General features: G+C 42.4%; 1 protein-coding gene across 2 annotated transcripts in view; it reads right to left on the bottom strand.

Moving 5' to 3' along the window:
* The window catches only part of GRM7 (glutamate metabotropic receptor 7), a 673,384-nt gene that overhangs the window by 218,353 nt on the left and 433,845 nt on the right, over window positions 1–21,186 (bottom strand). For both annotated transcript variants that reach the window (XM_081159174.1, XM_081159173.1), the window contains exon 6: window positions 7,508–7,708. In XM_081159174.1, the coding sequence (XP_081015300.1) occupies window positions 7,508–7,708 (201 nt within the window). The remainder of the gene's footprint in view (window positions 1–7,507; window positions 7,709–21,186) is intronic.

Genomic DNA, 21,186 nt, shown 5'->3' with positions numbered 1-21,186 from the left:
GCTGGAGAATTTAAAAAAAAAAGCAAACAAGCAAAAAAGTTCACTTAAAAGGTACTTGGAGAGTGATTGCATTTATAAATATTTTTGGCTGATTATTTCAAAATTACGTTATATGATAAACAGTCTAAAATGCTTACAGTGTGCCTGGCATGTGTTTAATCAGTAATAGTTTCTTTCCCAACCTCCCATTTGGATCTCAAGTCTTTAAAATATTCATCTTAAGAGGAAACCAATTATTTCCTCCAATTAGACACTGAAGTTTATTTTAAAAGGCTAATGAATTTATTGAGGGTATGTTAGAAAGATAGAAAAATAGAGAGAGAAAGAAAGAAAACAATACATATCTTTGAAAGTTGGACATGAGTGAAAAGTCCCTTAATATTAACCACATGGAGCACTGGCAAACCACATACAGAGAATGAAACTTGTGAGTTTTGGCTAGTTTCAGCAATAGTTACAAAGAAATCACCGAAAGTTTGGTAACTGAGTACAATTTCCCTTCCCTTGGGTCCCTTGGAAACAGGGTAGATATCAGTGGTCTCAGGGTGTGAGAATGATCTCTGCTCTGCCCTGAGGTTAACGCTGGATCAATATTCCTTGTACAAAACAATGCTCTATTTTCTGTCTTTTACAAGGAAGTTTACAGATAGTTTACAAGCCGAAATAGAACCACCGGGAACAGAAGTTCATTTTGCTATTTTGGGAGAGGAAGATGAAGCACTTCTGTGAATTCTGATTGTAAATTTAAGACTCATGGTGGCAGAGCTCGGCATCTGGTTAAAGGTCATTAGCCTCTGCAGAACTTGGGCCAGTGTGGCATTTACATTAATGATCTGGATGAAAGAAAAACAAAAGCATGTCAACTGGAGGGAGAGAGTATCCCTTAAACAGTGGAAAACGATGCCAGTGCTTAGGAAGTAGGCAAGATGGTGAAAGGGGCCCCTTACAAGTGATCACTCAACACAGGGAGTCAGAAAAAGGGTCCTGTAAGAGGCAGACAAAGTCGCAATCCTGTGCTGAAAGTTACACCCGCTGGAAGAGGGTTCGAAATTATGGGCAGACGCCGGGCCAGGCGTGGCTCAGCGGTTGAGCATCGCCCTAGGATCCAGGAGATCGGGGTTCGATTCCCGGTCAGGGCACATGCCCAGGTTGCGGGCTCGATCCCCAATGACTCTCTCATCATTGATGTTTCTGTCTGTCTGTCTCTCCCTTTCCTTTCCTCTCTGAAATCAATAAAGATGTATTTAAGAAAAAAATTATCGGCAGAACACAAGGGCAGCTAAAGAACTCCACATCATCTTGCAATTGTCAGGCACAGGCTTTTATGACATTTCTGGTATTAAAATGACAACAAAAAAAAATCAGAGTTGGGGTAGGCTGAAGAACAGCTCCCCAAATACGTCCAAGTCCTAATCTCTAGAACCTGTGTATGTTACCATGCAGGGCAAAAGGGATGTTGCAGTGAAGAAGTTAAGGATCATGAGGTGGGTGACATTGTTCTGGATAATCTAGGTGGGTCCAGTATAATCATAATATAATAATCCTTATAAGCGAGAGGCAGCAGAAGTCAAAGAAGGAAGGAGATGTGAAGATGAAAACAGGAGGTGGGAGTGATACGAGGCAGGGGTCGCAGCCAGAGAGTGTAGGTGGCCTCGAGAAGCTAGAAAAGGCAAGACATTCTCCCCTTGAGGCTCCGGAAGGAACAGCCCCGCCTTCACCTTAAGTAAAGCCCAGTGAGATCTGTATCAGACTTTCTTCCGAACTGCACAACCATAATAAATTTGTGTTGTTCAAGCCATTCCATTTATGGTTCTTTTTAAGGGCCTCCATAGGAAACTATACAGAGCTGGAGGACACACAACATTGAACCTCCTAATATTACAGATATAGTACTTAGGTTCAGAGAGGGGAACTCACCTGCCTCAGGGACACTCAGCTAATTCAACTGGAATTGTGTTTAGTAACTGGCTTTGGAATCTTCTAAAACAGGGGCGACCAATATTCAATTATTCAATCTCCCTCTACATCTGGTTGTCACTAGTGATATTTTTCTCATAGTGTTAGTAAGGATTAAATGCAGTTATACATATATATGTGTGTGTATATATAATATATATATGTGTGTGTATATATAATATATATATATTATATACACACACACACACACACATATATATATATAGTGCTTAGTTCCATTCCTTTTACATAATAAACTGCTCCATAGATGGTAATGATATTTTACAGTTTTTATTTTTATCAATGTTTTACTTGCTGATATCTCAGGACCAAAACACATGCCTTCAGATATCCAGACTTCCCAATGCACCCAAGCTGACTCTCCTAACAGGATCTAATTTCAATTTCCCTTCAGTGCATGCATGTTATTTTCTAAACAGCAGGCTAAAGCCCACTGTTAGAGGGGGCACTCATCTATGAGAGGTGTAGGTGTGGTCTCACCAGCAGGAGTCCGTGGCTGAATCAGTGCGGCCAAAGGCACCACATCAGTTTGATTCATCTACATTGTACCTACATGCTATCCCCTAGCCCACGAAGCCACCTGGTGTGTCCCAATGGGACCCCTGGAGCCCTCTCCCTATAGGAATCAACAGGAGACTTTCCAGTACAGAGAGAGAGAGAGAGAAATTAACAAAGACGTTTTTAATATTAGCTTTCTACTTTCAGCGAGACTTCCAAGTATACAAGAAGAACAAACAAAATCCGCATTTTACATGCTATTAGCAAAAAGTAATCCTATCATTTTGCAGGAAGACATTAATATTCAGATACTCACCTTCCTTCTCTTTCACATTGGGTACTAGGTTTTATGTTGTGCTTTGCCGTGATTGCACACCTCGAGTCATTAAATAATTTGACTTGAGATTTTCCTAGTCTTTGACAGGAGAGTAGAATAGTGGAGGCCAGGGGCTTGCGAGCTAAATATTCATCAGAATGAGACACACTACCTAAGCGTTCTCCCTTCCTACAGTCTTTGTTAGGAGAAATGACTCTTGTCCTGCCCTTTCCATCCTCATTAAAGTTCATGCTTTAAAAAGATTAAGACAGAAGAGCCGAACACTTTATCTAAGTGATGGCTTGTAATAGCATATGTGGCTTTGACCTTTCTGATGGATTCTATAAAGAAAATGGTTTATTGTTTCCAGTTATTTTTTCCACAACACGTCTTTAACAGCATCCCTGAATTTCTTGAAAGAGAAAAGAGGGGGCTATGTTCAATGAAGTCTATCCAGGGGTAGGCAAAAGTAGGTTTACATAATACGAATAAATAATAAATAATTAGCCCTGGCCCAGTATTTCAGTTGGTTAGAGGGTCCATCCCCATACACCAAGACTGAGGGTTCAAACTCCGGTCAGGGCACATACAAGAAGCAACCAACGAATGCATAGATAGGTGGAAAACAAATCAATGTTTCTTTCTCTCAAATCAATCAAAATATTTTTAAAATATGATAATTAATAATAACACAAGAATAAACTCTGTGTTTCATGTGCTCACAACTGTAAACCTACTTTTGCTCACCATTGAATTAAAACAAATGATCACAGCAGCCCAGACAAGAGAAAGAAGTTATCATAGGAGAAGCGATCACCTGCAGAAACGTCTACAGGTATCAGGGCTGGGATGCAGGTGCACCGATGTAAAGGACACAAGGCCGCTTGACAAGGTGGGACACTGAGAGGACATATGGCAGCACATACTCAAGTCTGAAATCTCCTCTACTGGATCAGAGCATCTGAATAAAGTCCTTTCTTCCTGGGTAGAGAAGAATCTAGAATCTAGATTGCTCAAATGACCAAACAGTCCTCGGCATCAATGTATTTACAAGTCTCCTCTTCTCATTTTCCCACCCGAGGTACAGATTTCAGAAACACTGCACTGATTTGTGTCCCACTTATCAAGTGCTGCTCAGCAGACTCCTAAAACTCCATGCTCCAAACAATGACAACCCGTATTTTGCAATTTGGGCAGGGCTTGGGGACAGCACCTCTCTGGTACACTCATGTCAGCTGGGCAGCTTGAAGCCCACATGCCTCACAGTTGATGCCAGCTGTCAGCTGGGCCCTTAGCTGGGGCTATGGTCAGAACACCCCCATGTGGCCTGTCTTTCTGGCCTCTTGGCTGCCTCCCAACATGGTAGCTGTGTCTGCAATACGAATGTCCCAAGAGAATGAGGCAGAAGCCTATTAACCTGTGTGCCTTAGAAGTCACATGGTATCACTTCTGCATTAGTCACAGGCTCACTCAGGTTCAAGGGGAGAGAAGAGAGATTTCACCCCTTGATGAAGGAAAGCTAATCTCATGTTTCGAAAAGAGCACGAGCCTTGGCTGGGTGGATCAGTGGGTTGGAGGATTTTCCTGTAAATTAAAAGGTTGCAGGTTTGATTCCTGGTCAGGGCACACACCTAGGTTGTGGGTTCCATCCCTGGCCAGGGTGCATATGGGAGGTAACGGATTGATGTTTCTCCCTCACATCAATGTTTCTCTCTCTCTGTCCCTCCCTTTCTTCCTCTCTAAAAATCAATGAAAACATATCCTCTAATGAGGATTTAATAAACAAAAAAAATACATGATATGTGTCATCTTTACAAAATATACTGCAATCCAGTTTGTCTTCTGGAAACCAGTAGATCTAGGTACAGACACATCTCAGATTGGACACATCATTATATGGCAATTCTCTAAGATTTTTGTATCCAAGGCAACAAATTTTTTCAATTTACACTTATAAATATTGACATCTGGTTAGATGGGCCAACGGAGATATAACTAAATCAAATTTAGGCTCAGGCCACTGCATTCATTTGGGATGCAGAGAAAAACATGGCTCAAAGTGATGAAGATAAAATTAGTCATCTTTTCTCTTGGCGCATCATAAGAAGAGGTTAAGTGCTTGGTGACGCTGTAGCAATACTTTCAGGGCATTCTATTATCATTTCCCAAACTGATGCTTCGGTAAATGTGAGGGTCAGAGTTATTAAACTGTGCTCTATTGGTCTGGAACAAAACTCCTAGTGGTACAGAAAATGTATTAAAGTAACAGAAGAGATCAATTAGGCTTATTGAAACCCCCCCCAAATCAAAATTCTATTAAAATATGCTAAAAGGCTAAATTTTCCACAACAGACTGGAAAGAGACTTGGTTTCCAGATCTGTCTCTGGCATTTGCTACCTGTAAAATCTTTGACAAATATTTTCTCCTCTCTAGTATTTGATTTCTTTATATAAAAATCAGGAAACTGAATGCATGAAAAATGTCAAGTTTCTTTTCATTAATAGTTGCTCACAAGTGACACAGAATCCGCTAATTAAATCTAGCACAGGTTCTGTGTTTTAGAAAAGTCTTGAGCTTTAGCTCAAGACTTTCCAAAAATCTTGACTGTCAACAAATGTCAGAGTGCCCCAGGAGCCAGAGGTCTCCTGGCTGTCCATATGGCGGAAAAAAATCCTCAGAGAAAAGGCGATGATGTTGACCACAGGGCAGGATTGCAATGATGATGGGGAGAGAGACCACTGATGCTGGCCGGGACCTCCCGGAGCGTCCACTCCAAGGTGCAGAAGCAGGCACGAAGCAGGCAGCCCTGCCTTTCAGACGCTCGCGGGGGCAGCCTGCGGAGCTGGGTGCCTCAGGCACCAGTGTAGCATCGGCACCAACTACCGAGATGTGTGGTTTTGAATACGGATATTTCCGATTCTCAGTGAATCAGTTTCCTTACCTTTTTAAAAAAAGGGTACATAATTGTACCTGCACCATGTTGGTGTTCTAAATGTTAAATAAGCCAACACAGGTTGGTAGCGCACTTTTTGGCACACAGTAGTCATTTTATACACACCGGTCCTATGTCTCATCGGGAGTTCAGCCTCTCTGGCTCATCAGTGGACATGGCTGTTTTGACAAAAGGAGGTCTACACGCAGTGGAAGACGAATGAGGGAAGACTCACCAAGAACATTCTCGAAACTATAATTTTGGTCACTCGTGTAGGAACGGTGACGCTCATTTACGAAACAGAATAGAGAGCCCAAAACTGACCCAGCTAATGTAATTTAATATTTGATAAATAATGCAATTTACATGTGCTTGATTCTTGGAAAATTTGTTATATATTTTAGGAGATTCTGTAAGATCAGGAATAAACTACAAAAAAAAAAAAAAAGATAATTTATAGTTAAACGACTTTCTGATTTTTAACATAGTCATTTTGTCTCCATCTAAACTAGAAAACTGTTGATCCCCAAATTGGATGTGGCTCCTCTTCATCTAAATACTAGGTAACTCCTGAAAAATTGATATAATATTGTGGGTTTAAATGGATTGTTATTTCTAAGCAGAGAAGCAAGAAGGTTTCCTTTAATCCTAATGTGACTATCTGAGCCAGGAAATTAATATTGCTTTAATACTATTTAAAACCCATCTGCACATTTTATTACAATTTCTCCATTGTCTCACGAGCGTCCTTTTTCTGGTGTAGGATCAATTAATTTTCCCACATTGCATTTAATAGTAATGTCTCCTTAGTTTCCCCCAGTCTGGAATAATTCCTCCATCCATCCTTGTCACGATGTGAATACTTTTGAAGATTACTTGCCAGTTATTTTGTAAAGTGCCTGTCAATTTGCATTTGTCCCCTGTTTCTTGTGATTAGATTGAAGCTCTATAGTGTTGGCAATAAGACCTCAGAAGTGGTGTTGTAACCTTGCCCCATGTTAAGGTCGTCTAAGTCCCTGTCTGGGGCACCCACGTCTGAGGGCAGGAGATGTCTCAGCTCAGGGGAGGGGAGAGCGAATCTGCCCTTCTTCTGCCTTCTGGGTCCATTCAGGCTCTGGGGGTGTTGGATGAAGCCCACCCCCCCGGGAAAGCCCTCTGCTTCCCTCAGTTCACCCAGTCAAATGCTAATCTCTTCCAGAAACACCCTCGTAGACACACCCAGAAATACTGCTTCACCAGCTGTCTGGGCATTACTTTGCCCAGTCAGGTTGACTCATAAAATTAAGCACCACAAAGTATAAAAGAAAATTAAATACAGTCATAAATAAACCTGACTATATTACTAAGTAAAAACAGAACCACACTGAAGAGGGTGAGGAAGAAAAAAGTGAATGCCAAGTAATTTTTGAAGACAGTATCTGAGTAAATACTCTAAGACAATACAAAAATAACTGTATATAGTGTACAGTAACTAATAAAGGTGTGTGTTTTCTCCCAGTTCTGAATTTATATTCCCTGAGGAAGAATTTGACTTCATATAAAAAACAATTTTAAGGGAAGGACGACAAACTACACCCCTTAAATATTCATTCATTCATTCATTCATTCATTCATTCATTCATTCACTCACTACTCACTCATTTATATATTGATTCAATCCTTTGAAATTATATGATCAACAAGGTTTTGACACACACTCAAGAGTAAATAATCATCCGATATGTAACTTAGGAGGCGGAATGCCAAGAAAGGACTCCTAAAAGCAGGGTGTTTGGAGACTCACCGTTGAAGTTAACGTTGCGGATGTACTTCAGCAGCTTCTTGCCCCCGGCTTGCTCCATCTCTGGGCAGACGCCCCGGTAGTCAGCACAGAGATCCTTGTTCATGTGATGCAGGGCATGAGCCATGGCGTAGACCGCGTCAATCACGAACTGGACCTTCCCCTCCTGCTCATAGTTGGAATCTTTTCCAATTCTCTCCTGCCCTGCACATGAAAACCACACACACACAAAGGCCAGGGTTGAGTAGAGCGCCTGCATTTGTATTTACTTTCAGCTACGCCTAAAGCAAACGCTGTTTTGAGGAACACACAGTGCAAGCCACCTCGCCACACGAGATGACCCTGTTAGGCAGTTTCTAGTAGTTGACCTTGGAGCATGTCGCACTGACCTTTCCCATTAGTGTTAGACAAGCTTTAGAAGCAGCCAGTACACCCTCCAAAACACGGTGGCCTCACAGAACGGAGGGATCACGGGGTTAGAAGCTGGGCCGCCACATTCAAATGTGCAAAGCTCGCCTACTCCAGAAAGGTGAGGGGCCCAAAGGAAGATGATGGAATCAAACGAAATTCCACACCGAACTCATTACGTTCCTCGCCTCCTGCGTTGCCTGTCGCAGCTGTTGGTGTTTCTGGGAACTCCGATGCTTGGGCTAGAAAACCTCGTGCATTTTTCATTGTCCCCTGTCTCTTCCCCCCACTCCACGCGCACGCACATGGAGCTGAGGAGGAGCCGAGTTCCACCGGCTCTGCCCGGGGAACACTGAACAGCTTCGGCCACGCCGCCAAAGCCCTGCTCGGCCCCTGCGATAGGGAGGGTTCCTGACAGTGCGATATCCGTAGACTTCTTTACCAGAGAATTTTCCAGAGCATTTACTATTACAAAAAAAGTATAATTTCCTAGATGAAAATTCAGAATGTCCCACATTTACTTGAATTTAATTTTTCCTTTTTGGAGCACACGTCACTCTCTCATATGGCAGACACCTTGCATTTTCTGTGTCTCTGATTTAAATACCAACCAGTCTGTGCTCACTGCTTGTCCTTTGACCTAAGCCTTCCGGCGTGTTTAGAACAGGATCCTTCGTAAAGACAAAATTCCTCATGACTTCCTACTGCTACTTCCAATTCGAATCCAGGACTACAGGGTATTCTCTAACCTCAACCCTCACATACCTCTACCTCCCTTCTTTCATGAAAAAAATCTTCATTCTTAATACACCATTATGATTATTTACTCACTTTATTCCATAGTATGCAGGAAACATTTTTACAATAACAGTCACGTCTAACAAACAGTCTAAAACTTGTAATGTAATGAGCACCCTTGTGCAAATGTGTGCTTTTCAGTTTTTGTCTGAATACAGGGTGTCCCCCCAAAATGTATACACACTTTGAATAATTATGAAGGTAGTGTTTATTAAATTACACTTCATTTTCAAAATGTAATAGAAATCAGCTGTTCAAGTGTGTATACATTTTGGGGGGACACCCTATATTTTGATGCTAGATTCTGGGAAGTGGGGTTTCTTTGTTAAAAGGTAAATTCATATGTATTTCCGCTAACTGGCAAATTCCCTTTTAATGGGTTTGCACCGTCTTGCTTTCCCACAAGTCAAAGATGAGGGTGAGAATTTCCCTACCACCTCACCACCCAAGTGTACTGGCAAACTTGGATTTTCATCAGTCAGATATCTGAAAAATGCTACCAGTGTATTTTTAATTGCATTTTTATTATTTTAGGGGAGGTTGAATATCTCCGCTAAAAAAAAAAAAATTCTATTTCTTTTTCTGCAGTCTGTAAACTAGCCAACTGTTGCAAAAAGTTGGTCATGTCCTTCTCTTTTAAAAAGCTTTTTATTAATTCAACATATTAACTCCTTGAGATGAAGTTGTAACTATTTTTCCCAGTTTGTCATTTTTCTTTAACTTTAGCTATATCTTTTTAAAATAAAATTATATTAGGTTAAAACTTGTTCTTCTAAAAAACATTCATCAGTTTCTTTTCTTCTTACTGCTCCTCAACTTTCAATCATGGCTGGAAAAAATGTCCCCAATCTCAGAGTAAAGAAGATCCATGCTGTCTTCTAGAACTTGTATTTTTAAAAGTTGTATCTTCGACCCACTTAAAACGTATTCTGGTGTGCAGTATGAGAAATAAATAAATGTATCTTTTTCCATATAGCTATTCAGTTATAACACTTAACAGTTTATCTTCTCTCACTGATTTAAAGTGCTGCCTTTATAATATACTAAATGTCCATGTAATTCGGTGCATTTTAGTAGTTTAAAAAGCTGTTGCATTGTTTGGTTTGTCTATTAATGTACCAATACTAGAGTTTCATTTATAAAGGTTTTATAACATATTTTAATAACTGATAATTTAAGCTTCTCTCCCACCATAACTATTCATTTTTTCCAAATTTTCCTAGTTATTTGTCTTTATTTTCTGAAATAAACTTTATCAACAATTCCTCTAGCTTGAGAAAGAAAAAAAAAATGGATGGTGCATTAATTGGGTTTATGTTGTATTTATAAACTTAGCCAGAACAGAAATCTTTATGAAGTTGAATCTTCTTATCCGTGTCTTTCCATTTGCTCAGGCTTAGCTTTGCTTCCTTAAGTAGGAAGTTATTTCAGTTATTCTCACATAGGTTTGAGTATTTCTTGGGAAGTTAGCCTAGGTATGACGTTTATTTTTGCTAACATAAGTACGATCTTTTTTTGCTTTGTATCTTCTCACTGGTCCTTGTTTGTATAAATAAAAGCTATTCTTTGTTTTCTTGTGGTTGGTTTATTATTTTTCAACTATCACAAAAGATTTTAAATATAGTGCAAAGCTGTGAACCCACCATCCAGACTCTCACATTAACATTTCACTATACTTATTTTACAAGGCAATTCATTTTCCAATATTCATTTTAAAACCTGCTACTTTACAAATTTCTCTTATGATTTATAGTACTTAAAAGAGGCAATCTTGAAGGCATTATGACCACTATAAAATATACACTATGAAATGGTTTCAGACTAATAATTCAGGAGAGCAATTTCTAAACTGCATTCATAAAGACATTCATCCCAGAAAGAATGCCTTGAAGAATAATTGCAATATTTTAAATAATGAACTGTTTTATTATTTGTGAAACACTGCTGGCTTTCTCCCTCTCTTGGAGAGTCACGAGGTGTCTTAGCATATTCAAGGCTCTAAAACTTAGGGGATTTGTGCTTGGGGCCACCAGGACTGGAAAAATGTACCCTTATATCAAGAAAATCAGAATTGGGCAGTTCATGAAAAAAATAATAACTTTGCTTCCCCTACTGTGGCAGACACAGCTGTTTGCCCCTTCAGAGCCTTTGCTTACTCCCTCACCCCCTGCCCTTGGTCCCCTAGCGGGACTCTGGGTCTCTAGGTATTGGCGGCCTGCTGCAGGAGTGAGAGGCTCTAGGCCTCTCTGGAGCCCCACGGAGTCAATTCTGACTTGTGCAAGCCAATCCGATTTCCTCCCCAAGGGCTAACTTAGGAACAGGCATGCTGCGCAATTCTAGCCAAGGAGATGGAAGAGAGGAGTTTACTGGGAAAGCCTGAAAAAGTTTATTTGCTCTTAAAAGGAGATGGACTCCATGGCATCAAAAGCAACCCCCCCCCCCCCCCGGCAGTTGCTCTAGTCGCTTTGTGTCCTGAGGAAACCACACAGCATAAAAATGACAGGATGCAAATGCATCACAGATATGAAGATACAACTGAGCTGTGAGTCCAAATATTGTCCACGTTTATCTGAACCCTACGCTTCTTATCCATACACCACTTTACAGCATCCTAAGGGACCAGCGTTAAGCATGACCCACCCCCACCCTCACCCCCACTCCCACCCCAAAGTCAGAAGTGAAATGCAGTTTCAAAGGCGGTGATTGTGCTGCGAGGATGGGGGGGTGAGAGGATATAGGGGAGGTACCTAGTGATGGAAAAATAAAACTAAATACAATTAAATACATGTATGTGTGTATGTATATTAACATAGACTGAAGTAGGGGGGAAAGCATTTTGCTTGAATTCTCAGTGACTAGCTCATTCGTTGGATCTTTCGGATTAACTGAGGTGCCCTCACATTCTTTCCTTGGACAAAGGTCATCCTTTTCATCACATTTCTCAGGAACAAGCCTGAGGTTTGGGGACAATGAGGTGAACTCGGAAGCACTGTCCTTTACTTCGGCACGCAAGGAGGCCCCCCTTTTGACGTCTCCCTATTGTCTGCTCCATTGCTCTTTTCACCCAGAGAGCCCCCTTCTTAACCTCCTGCTGAACACACTGCCAGCTGAGCTACAGGAGAGCAACCCATAAACTCACTGCCGTCGGCTGGGGAGGATTTCCCCGGGAAAGACCTGCTTCCTTTGCAGTTTTAACACACTGCTTTCCCAGAATATACGCCTTAGTCCATATGCGTAAGACAACTATGGGGGGGAGGCATAGAACATGCAAGAAAATGTGGATTTGAAGTTATTAATATACATATTTCAATGGGGAAACCTGAAGGAGAGAGGGTGGGAGGTAGTCAGGAAGCACAGGAATGAGGTTTGCAGATGCTGACTTGAAAACATACCAGCACGGCCCGGCAGGTGTGGACTGGCCCAGTGCTTACCATCTGTTTCCAAGGAGGGAAAATGTGTGATTTTTACTTGGATTTCATATATTAATCGAAGCTGAGTGCTTCGGAAAGGCCTCTGTGAAATTATGCATGCTTGTGCTGACTGTGCTTTTAAACCTTGCATTCAACTAATTTTCTTTTTGTGAATATAAAGCCTCAGTCTTAAGTATTTCTTGAGGCTGAAGTCCTGAGTGTTACTGTATGTAATTAACTAAGATATTAATGCTTGGATCTATTGCCAATGACAAATACCCCTAATAAACAGGCAAAGGATATGTCATAAGGGATTGAAGACAGAGCCAGGGCATATTTTGGTTGTGACAAAACTGCTAGATTCTGGGTAAAGAGGAAGCCGGGCCAGCAGGGTGGACATCCGGAGTGCTAGAGAATGTGGCAGGGTTCTGGAAAATGCTACGGTCGCCAGGCAAGCCTTATTAAGATGCTACTGCAGTCCCTCCCATAATTTAAAAATAAGTAAGTTTACTGGATAACTTTTCCCCCTCATGGGTATACATTTCTCTTTATAAGAGGAACATTAATAGCAAAATAAGATTCTGTGTTTACAGAAGTTTACTTTGTCGCCATTTTTTATAGTGACCGCATTTATAGAACCTCAGAGTAGAAACCCATGGCCTGCAAGGAGCATGAGGAGAAGGGACGTCAGAAGGTCTGGGAAGAGTCAAGGAGCCTGCAGCGTTGCCGGGGCTCTATTTATGGATGAGGCACGTGTGCGCGCACATTTCCCGTGCACCAGGCTCTGGGCTAAGAACTTCGCATAACTTAATTTTTAACCCTCACAGCACTCTCTTGGGTAAGTACTATTGTTTTTTCCACTGGCCACCCATTTCAGGCCTCTCTACACATTATAGACAATCAGGTAAATTGTTCCTTTCAGGTCTGCACCTGGAAAGCGATAACTGGGATTTTTTCCACTTCGATTCCTTTTATTTTCAACATAAGTTTAGAGCCAAAAATCATGACAAAATTCACGCTAGCCATGATTTTTACTTCGTCTTATCCCCGCCGCAAGGAGAAAGTGGATGGTTACTTCCCTGACCTCTCCTCCAGTGGAAAAGTTAAAACCCAGAAAAATCAGCCAAAGGCTGGCAGAAGAACAAAGAAAACAGGGCAGAAATGCCAGGTGACTTACCAGCGGGGCCCCCACCTCAGCGATTTTCAGCCTTTTCAATCTCATGGCTCACACAAGCTAATTACTAAAATTCTGCGGCACACCGAAAAACATATTCTCTATTTTGCCAGTCTAACAAAAAATAGGTATAATTTTGATTCATTCGCACTGGATGGTTATTGTTGTGTTGGTGGTGTCATATTTTTATTGGACAATCTAAGAAAAAAAGAGCTCAGTGCCCCTGACTAGTCAGCTATTACATGTTTTAAAAATTCTTGCAGCACACCGGTTGAAAATAGCTGCTCTACCTTGATGACCAAAATTTAGTTGCAATTGAACCCTTAACAACCTAATGTTCTGCAGTGGATATACATTGACTACTCTGTTATAAATTCAAAAATAGTTTTACCAAGGGAGCGAAACAATGTCTAGCCACAGGCCCTCATTTCTAGCCATTTTCTACCTGGAGAGCTACTTAATAGTTACTTACCACGGAGTTTTCTTCTGCCCTTCCATTTTCAGTTTCCAGGTTAAGTGCCAGTGAGGACAATAGGCAGAGTACACGGGGCCGTGGTGGGGTCGGTTTCGTACAATGCAGAGGGCGCTGGACTGAAAGGGGGGAATGTCTTAGGCCCAGTGTTCCCGCCTCCCCCAGAAGGGTGGAGGGAGTCCTGAGACTCGACCAAGGCCAAAGGCGACCGCCAGCCAGCGGGCAATGCCAGCCAGCTCAACAGAGGTAAGAGCTGTGTTTCTGAAACCCGCAGGAAAACTTGCTCTGGCAAACAAGAGAGAGATGTGCTTTCTTAAAGGAGGGCATAGATTCAGTTTCAATTTCCCACAGATTTTCTCCCCTCCGATTCCTTACGCTAACTTTCTGCTTGTCCAGTGTTGGCTGCTGCTTCCCTGCAAACTGTAAAGTCATCGGTGAAACATTCTTTCCAGAACTGACTTAGTAAATAAAAATGTAATGAAGATTAAATAAAAACAATACTGCTATAGATGCCTATCCTCTTAACCCAGGCTTCAGCCAAAACCCCTTGAAAATGGGGGTGTGGCCTCTGAAGTTCTGTTTAGGCCCTTCCAGGAGTTGTATCCAGCCGCAACTTTCAGAATATTAATGAAACAATTTATTCCAAATGTTTCGAGATGCCAGATGTAGAAATGTGCCTGTGCGATCAGCAATGGCTGCTATAGCCATGAGCTGAAAGGCTGGAGGGAATTTTATAGTGAAAGGACCAAGTCAAGAGCTCTAGAGCCCTTGCCTAGTCTTTTCCTTTCTTCTGTTTCTCGCCTGCTTCAATTCTCCTCCTTTTGCTTAGGACATTAGCAAGTAACTTAATTTAGAAAATTGAGACAGAAAGAGAGAGATGGAGGGAGAGAGAGGGGGACCTGAACCTGATCAAGCTTCTGGGTCTATGGACTAATTTACAGGAAATACAGAAAATAGAGAGACATGCAAATCAACATTTCGGAGATGCAAACAGCGAAACCCAAAAGTGAGAAATTCAACAGAAATAGTAATAAGCTGTTTTCTTTAACAAATAATTGGCAAGAATAAAAATAAAAAGGAGCATTTTTAGATTAAGAAAGACTTAGATATATCAAAAAATGTTGTGTACGCACTTTGTTTAGATCCACAGGTGAACAGACCAACAGCATAAACATATTCGTGAAGAAAGTCAGAGACTATCTGGTAATAATTCGCCACTGCTGGTTTCGTGTGTGTGTGTGTGAATATTTTTAAGAACACTTATCTATCTCTTAGAGATGCACACTACAGTATTTAAAAAAAATAAATGTTGATGTTTACTTTAAATTGGCCAGTAGAGAGAGAAAACCCTGTGGGCCGTATGTGAAAAGAAATTGGCCATATATTGAATACTCTGTGGTTCATTGATGGGTCCATGGGGATTCATCATACTGTTCTCTTGGCTTTTGTGTTTGTTTGAAAGATCACATGATGCTAATGAAAATAAAACAAGGAGGATGCAGATAAGAAAAATGGAAAAAAACAAATAAAAAGAAGAATATTGGGATGAAGATGCAGGGAAACAGGCAGGAAGACAGTAGAGGGGATGCAGTTGCATTTAAGAGACACCTCCTGTGCACCTGACACCCTAACGGAGGCAAGTGATACAGGCACAAACACGGAACCCTTTCAGGCTCTCACATGTCGCTGCTGTGGGAAAGCAGAGCTTCCACCTCTCAGCCCCGGTCTGACAGTCATTCTGCTCCTCAGGCACGTGCGGAGGGGCGCACGCATGGCACATGCCACGGCACGCGGGCGGGGCCTCCCGGCTCCCACGGCCTACCTACCGTCCCTCCCTGGAGCAAGGTGGGCATGTCGTGGGGGTGGAATGGTTTCACCTCTCTGGCACTAGGACCCTTTGCCTCCCGACACACAGAGAAAAGGTAAAAGGGAATTCATCGCACTGGAGGGTTTGAAAGGACTTCTCAGAATCATCAGTCCAGTGAAAGCTCATAGAAAAAGAAAAAGCCATCGGTTAGCTGCATTGAGCTGCGTATCTAGTTCCAGAGACTGCGAAGGAGGGTAGGAGATATACCTCATGTATATGCTGAGTTCCCCGAGGCAAGTCTCGGTCTTCAACACTGCTCTGTGCCCAGAACCCAAAACAGGGCCTGGGATAGAGTGGACATGCAGTAACTAAGTGTTTAATGAAGGATGAAAGAAGGAATGAATGGCTTGGAAAGGGAAATAAAGTAACGAGCAAGTAGCTTCCGTAAAAGCGTAGAAAAGAAAGGTTACAATCCTTCACCCTGGATGGCTGATGGCTGAGATGGAGAGTTTAATTCAGGTGACCAGATAATTGTAGGCTGAGATTGAGAGAAAATAGCCACACACCAAACCCTGATATTTGGGACCATTTTCTTCAACTGGGTTCTTATGTGGCTAAAGGCTCTATTTATTGCCTCCACTGGTTTCCACTAAGTTATTCAAGTTATGGTGAAAAGAATATTCTGTTACCTTTTTTTTAAAGTCAAGATTCATTTTACACTAAAACATACAGATGAATGCATACCTCTTCACCTATACTTTTGACCATTTAGTCACGATCACTCAAAAAATAAAATAGTTTCCTTCATATTGAGCCCTACCAATTCATAACTGATGAGAGGTGGTGTCCATGTGATTCTCAAATAAGAGTTTCTGAAGACTCTGCACTTCTTAGGAATGTCACTTTCCACCTGTGTTAAATATAGAACAGTTCTCCTGACAGGGAAAGATTCTTAACTCCTAACCAGAAGGCTGAAGCTGACAGTTCACTAGTCAGAACACACTTGGTAATTTGCCTGTAGAGCAAGTAGCCACAGCCTGTTACCTGTGGAAGAAAAGTAATTAAGTGGTATTGGAGTGGAACCCTCCACAGAACAGTACAGAAGAAGGTTCTTGATGCAAAAACCTCAAAATCCAGACCTAGTTTAGATATGAATGAATTGGGGAAAGGTCCTTCCGTCTCTCCTGTAATTAGCTCAACCGTTGCACAAGAGTTTGCTGCGTGGGGGCTGGGAGCAGACAAACCTGGGTTGAAAGTCTGCCTCTGCGAGCATTATGCCTGCGACTAAAGGGAAGTTATATAACCTCTCTACGCTTGTTTCTTCATCTATAAAAAAAAAAGTAGTCATTATGAAAGAGAAACATAATATTCCCCATGTGGCTAGAGATTATATCGCTTGCCGTGCCTCCAAGCACACAGTCAGGAACAGGCTACCAAAACCAAGGTCAGAGTGGACCTAACCACTGCCGGGACTGACAGTTTAGCCCGTAGGCTTCACTTCCACAGTGCATCTGAATCTTCATAGGCTCAAGCGATCACCCTCCTCCAGACCGTTCTCGGAACTAAATCCTTCTCGCCTCCCACGCAAGCCTCCCAGGACACTGCCCACCACCAATTCTTTTATGTTCACAAATCCTTTGACGGGGCTTCTCTCTAGAACTCCTAATCCACATCGATCACTCCTCAGTCTAACCTTATCCCAGTTTTCAAATACTTCCTTGACTTAGCTAGAACACTGATTTTCCTGAGAACACTGCTTAACTGTGTGGCTCAGTTAAGGGGACCTACTTCTTTCCTTGCATGACCCATGTAAGTCAGTGCCCTTCTTACTCCCCAATACAATTTGCATCCTCTAATTTATTGTTCCTCTTGTAAAACACTGCTCCATTGAGTTTTACCCCTGTAGGCCTTGACTCATTTGTCAAGAGCTGTAAAGGATCTAAGGTTTCACCATTCCTGTAAGCCTGCAAGTTATCCTGCCACAGGTTCATGGAAATTGGCAGGAGACAAGAGACTCGTGGATCAGAGACAAGGGCTTTATTTCTCACAGAAATAGTGGGAGTCAGAGCACCAGCATTTTCAGGCTTTGGTTCCCCAGCCCCCAGTTCGGACTGGGTGACAGAAAGATGACCAATGGGCCATTCTACAGGAGAGGAACCTAGGGCTTAGGGAACCTGGTCTTTTATACTGACAGTAAGCATGCTGTGAAGAGAGACACCACCTCTATTTTCCAAGGTGGTTTGCTATATAAGCATCCTTGAAAAGACAGTAGTGTCTGTGCTCACATGACATGCAGAAACCTGAGAGACCCATGGAAAATTTCCTTCCAACAGTATTCACTCTTCTCATTACGAAGCAATCTCTGGGTTTCAGACCCATATTTCCTTATTGGTCACATGTACTATTTCCTGGGCAATCCTATTCATTCGTAGGATGCTAGCATCTACTAACAAATCTACATTTTGTTCCTCTACCACAGACTTCTGACTTGTAGACATAGACACTGAATTGCCATCACCTTTCTAGACAGATATTTTAATGGTATATTGAACTAAACATGTCTAAAATTAAATTCTTGCCCTTCCCACTTTGCAGATCTTGTCTAAATCCATGAAGATGATGCCTGCACTGGACAGGGTCTCCCCAGATCCACTCATCACCTTTCTCTATGCCCGAAGCTCACTTTGACAGACAGAAACGAAGAACTCTCTTGACTTTTGATATCCAGTTGGTTTGGCCCATGGGAGTCACTGGCAGGAGACGGGAGGCCAGGAGGATGGTTTGGTCTTGTTTACTGGTCTGGCTCTCTCCTCCTCAGGTAGTCACTCTTTGCAGATATTCCACCAAGACCTTGGTACCCTCCCCCCCTCAGGCCCCTGGGTGCACATTTAGTGTGGGAGAGATCATGGTTCTCTGCGTTACGAGGCCAGAGGTGATGCTCTATCCTATGTTGCCTTAAGTAACTGCTCTGACACCTTTGCAGGTTGTCTCTTTATGAAACACTCTTTAAATATTTCCAGATTAAAACACAAGAGTAAAACAAACTCAAAATAAAAATCTTAAGTGTAAAAAAATCACAAAAAGCTAAACTTTGTGTCCATTTAGATTTGCTTCCACCTACTTGTTTGCAGGATGAAACAGTGTCATTTAAGAAAGAACCGAATAAACACGGACTGTTTTATTATTGTTATTACTATGGTTTTAGCCCTGCACCTAATTTCTTCCTCATAGCATATAAAATACAGCAATTCTTCAGTTATGAGAATAACAGTAATCAGTAGAGGGAGGGAAGGACACCGTCACAGCTGGGGGGCTGACACATCCCCTAGTCCTCTGTTCCTGTGAATTTTCCTTTTTTTGCAGGAAGGAATGGCTAATATATTACAGTTCATTGGATTCGGGGATTTCCACATTTTTACTTAAAATGAAACAACACTTGTCAACTCAAAGAAGTGCAGAACTTGCTGTTTTCTTTTTGTGTCTTGTAAAAATCAACATACTGGGCTTAGGAGCGATTTAATATGTGCAGCCCAATAAATCCTACAAAGCCCCCGATTTAACCCATTGGCCGAGGTTCTGAGTGAGAGATTCTGCTTCAGCGCCTGCAAGTGCAGCACCCTGGGCCCCTGAGGAAATCACAGGCAGCCCCTCTTCTCCCAATTGGATCAACTGCGAGGAATGTTTCATGCAAAGTTGATTTTTGTTTTAAGCATGGGAAGTAAAATTAATTTCTCAGCAACTCCTTGTGAAGCTCCTGCTCAATGCCTGGCCTGAGCTAGGCCTGGGCACGTGGAGAGAGGCAGAAGCCTGGTGGCCCCGAGCGTGCAGCTGAGAACCGGAGGGAGGCGTTCGCCAAGCACGCACGCTAAGGGGACAGCATCCCGGCCAGAGGCAAGTGCGGCAGCAAGGCACCTGCCGCAGGTCGAGGTGACGCATCAGCAGAGACTCTCCAAAAGAGGTGGCTCTGAGACGTGAACAGTGAATGACTGTCAGTCAAAAGCTGTGTGGAGGAAAGGGAATTCCAGGCAGAGGGAACAGCACATGCCGGGCCCTATGGGAGAGAGAGCCCAGGTGTCTTTACAGAAAGGGGTAAGAGATGAGAGCCCTAGAAGTGTGAGGACCCCTGCCAGAGGGGGCCCTAGGGACCATGCTGAGAGATTCAGTCTTCTTTGTTTAAGCAGGTATTGAAGCAGGATAGTGAGAAGCTAGGACAATACCTGGGCAAGAGGAAAGGGGAAACTGAGACAAGAAAATTAAACAGGGCCAAGCCGTTTGGGCAGCTTGCAGCCAGCTTATGGATTGCAAGGCCTTGTCTCTCCTGACCAAGACACTTGAGAGCAAATGGTTTATACTCTCCTAACCAGAGAATACATAGCTTAAATCACCCTGGCCTGGGGAAATAGAGCAGAGACCCAATTTATGCCATTTGTGCCAGCTAAACCCAAGGACAGATGAAGCTGGGGAACAAATAATAGAACTATTAAAGCCAGACAGACCTAAGATAACAGTAAAACAGGCCAAGAATAACCCAAACTCCCCTATTCACTCATTTTAATGCATAAGCATATTAAAAATGCAACTGGAAAGCTGATGAATATTCTACTGAAACCCTCCCCTAAAATTCTCACATGCAGGGAAAAAAAAAGGGGGGTGGGGTTATAAAAAGCCCTTAGGACAAAGACTCAATGCAGCTCTCTCTAGAGCATGCCCATGCCATTTCCCGGGCATGAACTTTTTATTTCTTCCCCAAGTCTAAGGGTCCCCACAGGACTTGCAACCAGGGGAGCAATGGGCAGCAGCGGCTCGACCCACACTCACTCCCTGATCCTGTCTCCAAGGCCCTGTTACTCTGACTTCCCAGTGAGCTAAAGCAGCCCCACCCAGGCTCACTTCTTTCCTATAACATTTCTAGAGAGCCAAAGCAGAGCACCACGGAGGCTCTCCCCTGTTGCCTCTTCTACCCTAATTTCTTCCTTTGTCTCGCTGTCCCCAGCATTAATAAATATACTCTCAAACCCAGCTGGACTTCTGTTACAAAATCTTTCCTGCATGGAGTCAAGAACCCACACACTACAGGCTGGCCTGAGGCAGGGCTGGCCCCTGTCCGGTAACACTGTGACCATTAAAATGTCTTAAATATAGAGGGTAACACAATTCGTTCTGTGTGCTAAAAATACCACCAATTTAGGTTTTGAAAAGTTCTTGAAACTCAGTAACCCTTCTGCAATCTCACCATTTGTCTAAGGAAAGAGAGAATCTATTGAAATATATAGTCTGTGCTAGAGGCGTGATTTATGTAGTAGTCACCTTAACAGCCAGGCTGTCAGGCATTAGAAGTCCAATAATTATTTATCCCAACGATTTCTGTACACTTGTGTTCACATCAAGGGAACTGCTCCAGCTTGGCTCTTAGCATAGTTTCCTTTTTATACTTTGGTGTTTCTTTTTAAATTGAATTCTAAAGTGTAACCTTTTGTTACAAACTTATCTGAAACTTGCGAGTGACAGTCGCATTTTTCTCAAATGAAAAGGCAGGAGCATCCTGCAATTCAACATTTCTCTTCCTTAGTAAATTGGCCACCTCTGCCAGCACATGGGACCACTTGGGTAGCT

This window comes from Miniopterus schreibersii (genome assembly GCF_964146895.1).
Source record: "Miniopterus schreibersii genome assembly, chromosome: 15".
Taxonomy (NCBI): Eukaryota; Metazoa; Chordata; class Mammalia; order Chiroptera; family Miniopteridae; genus Miniopterus; species Miniopterus schreibersii.
The sequence above is the reverse complement of the archived record's forward strand: the minus strand, read 5'-3'. Positions and strand labels throughout refer to the sequence as shown.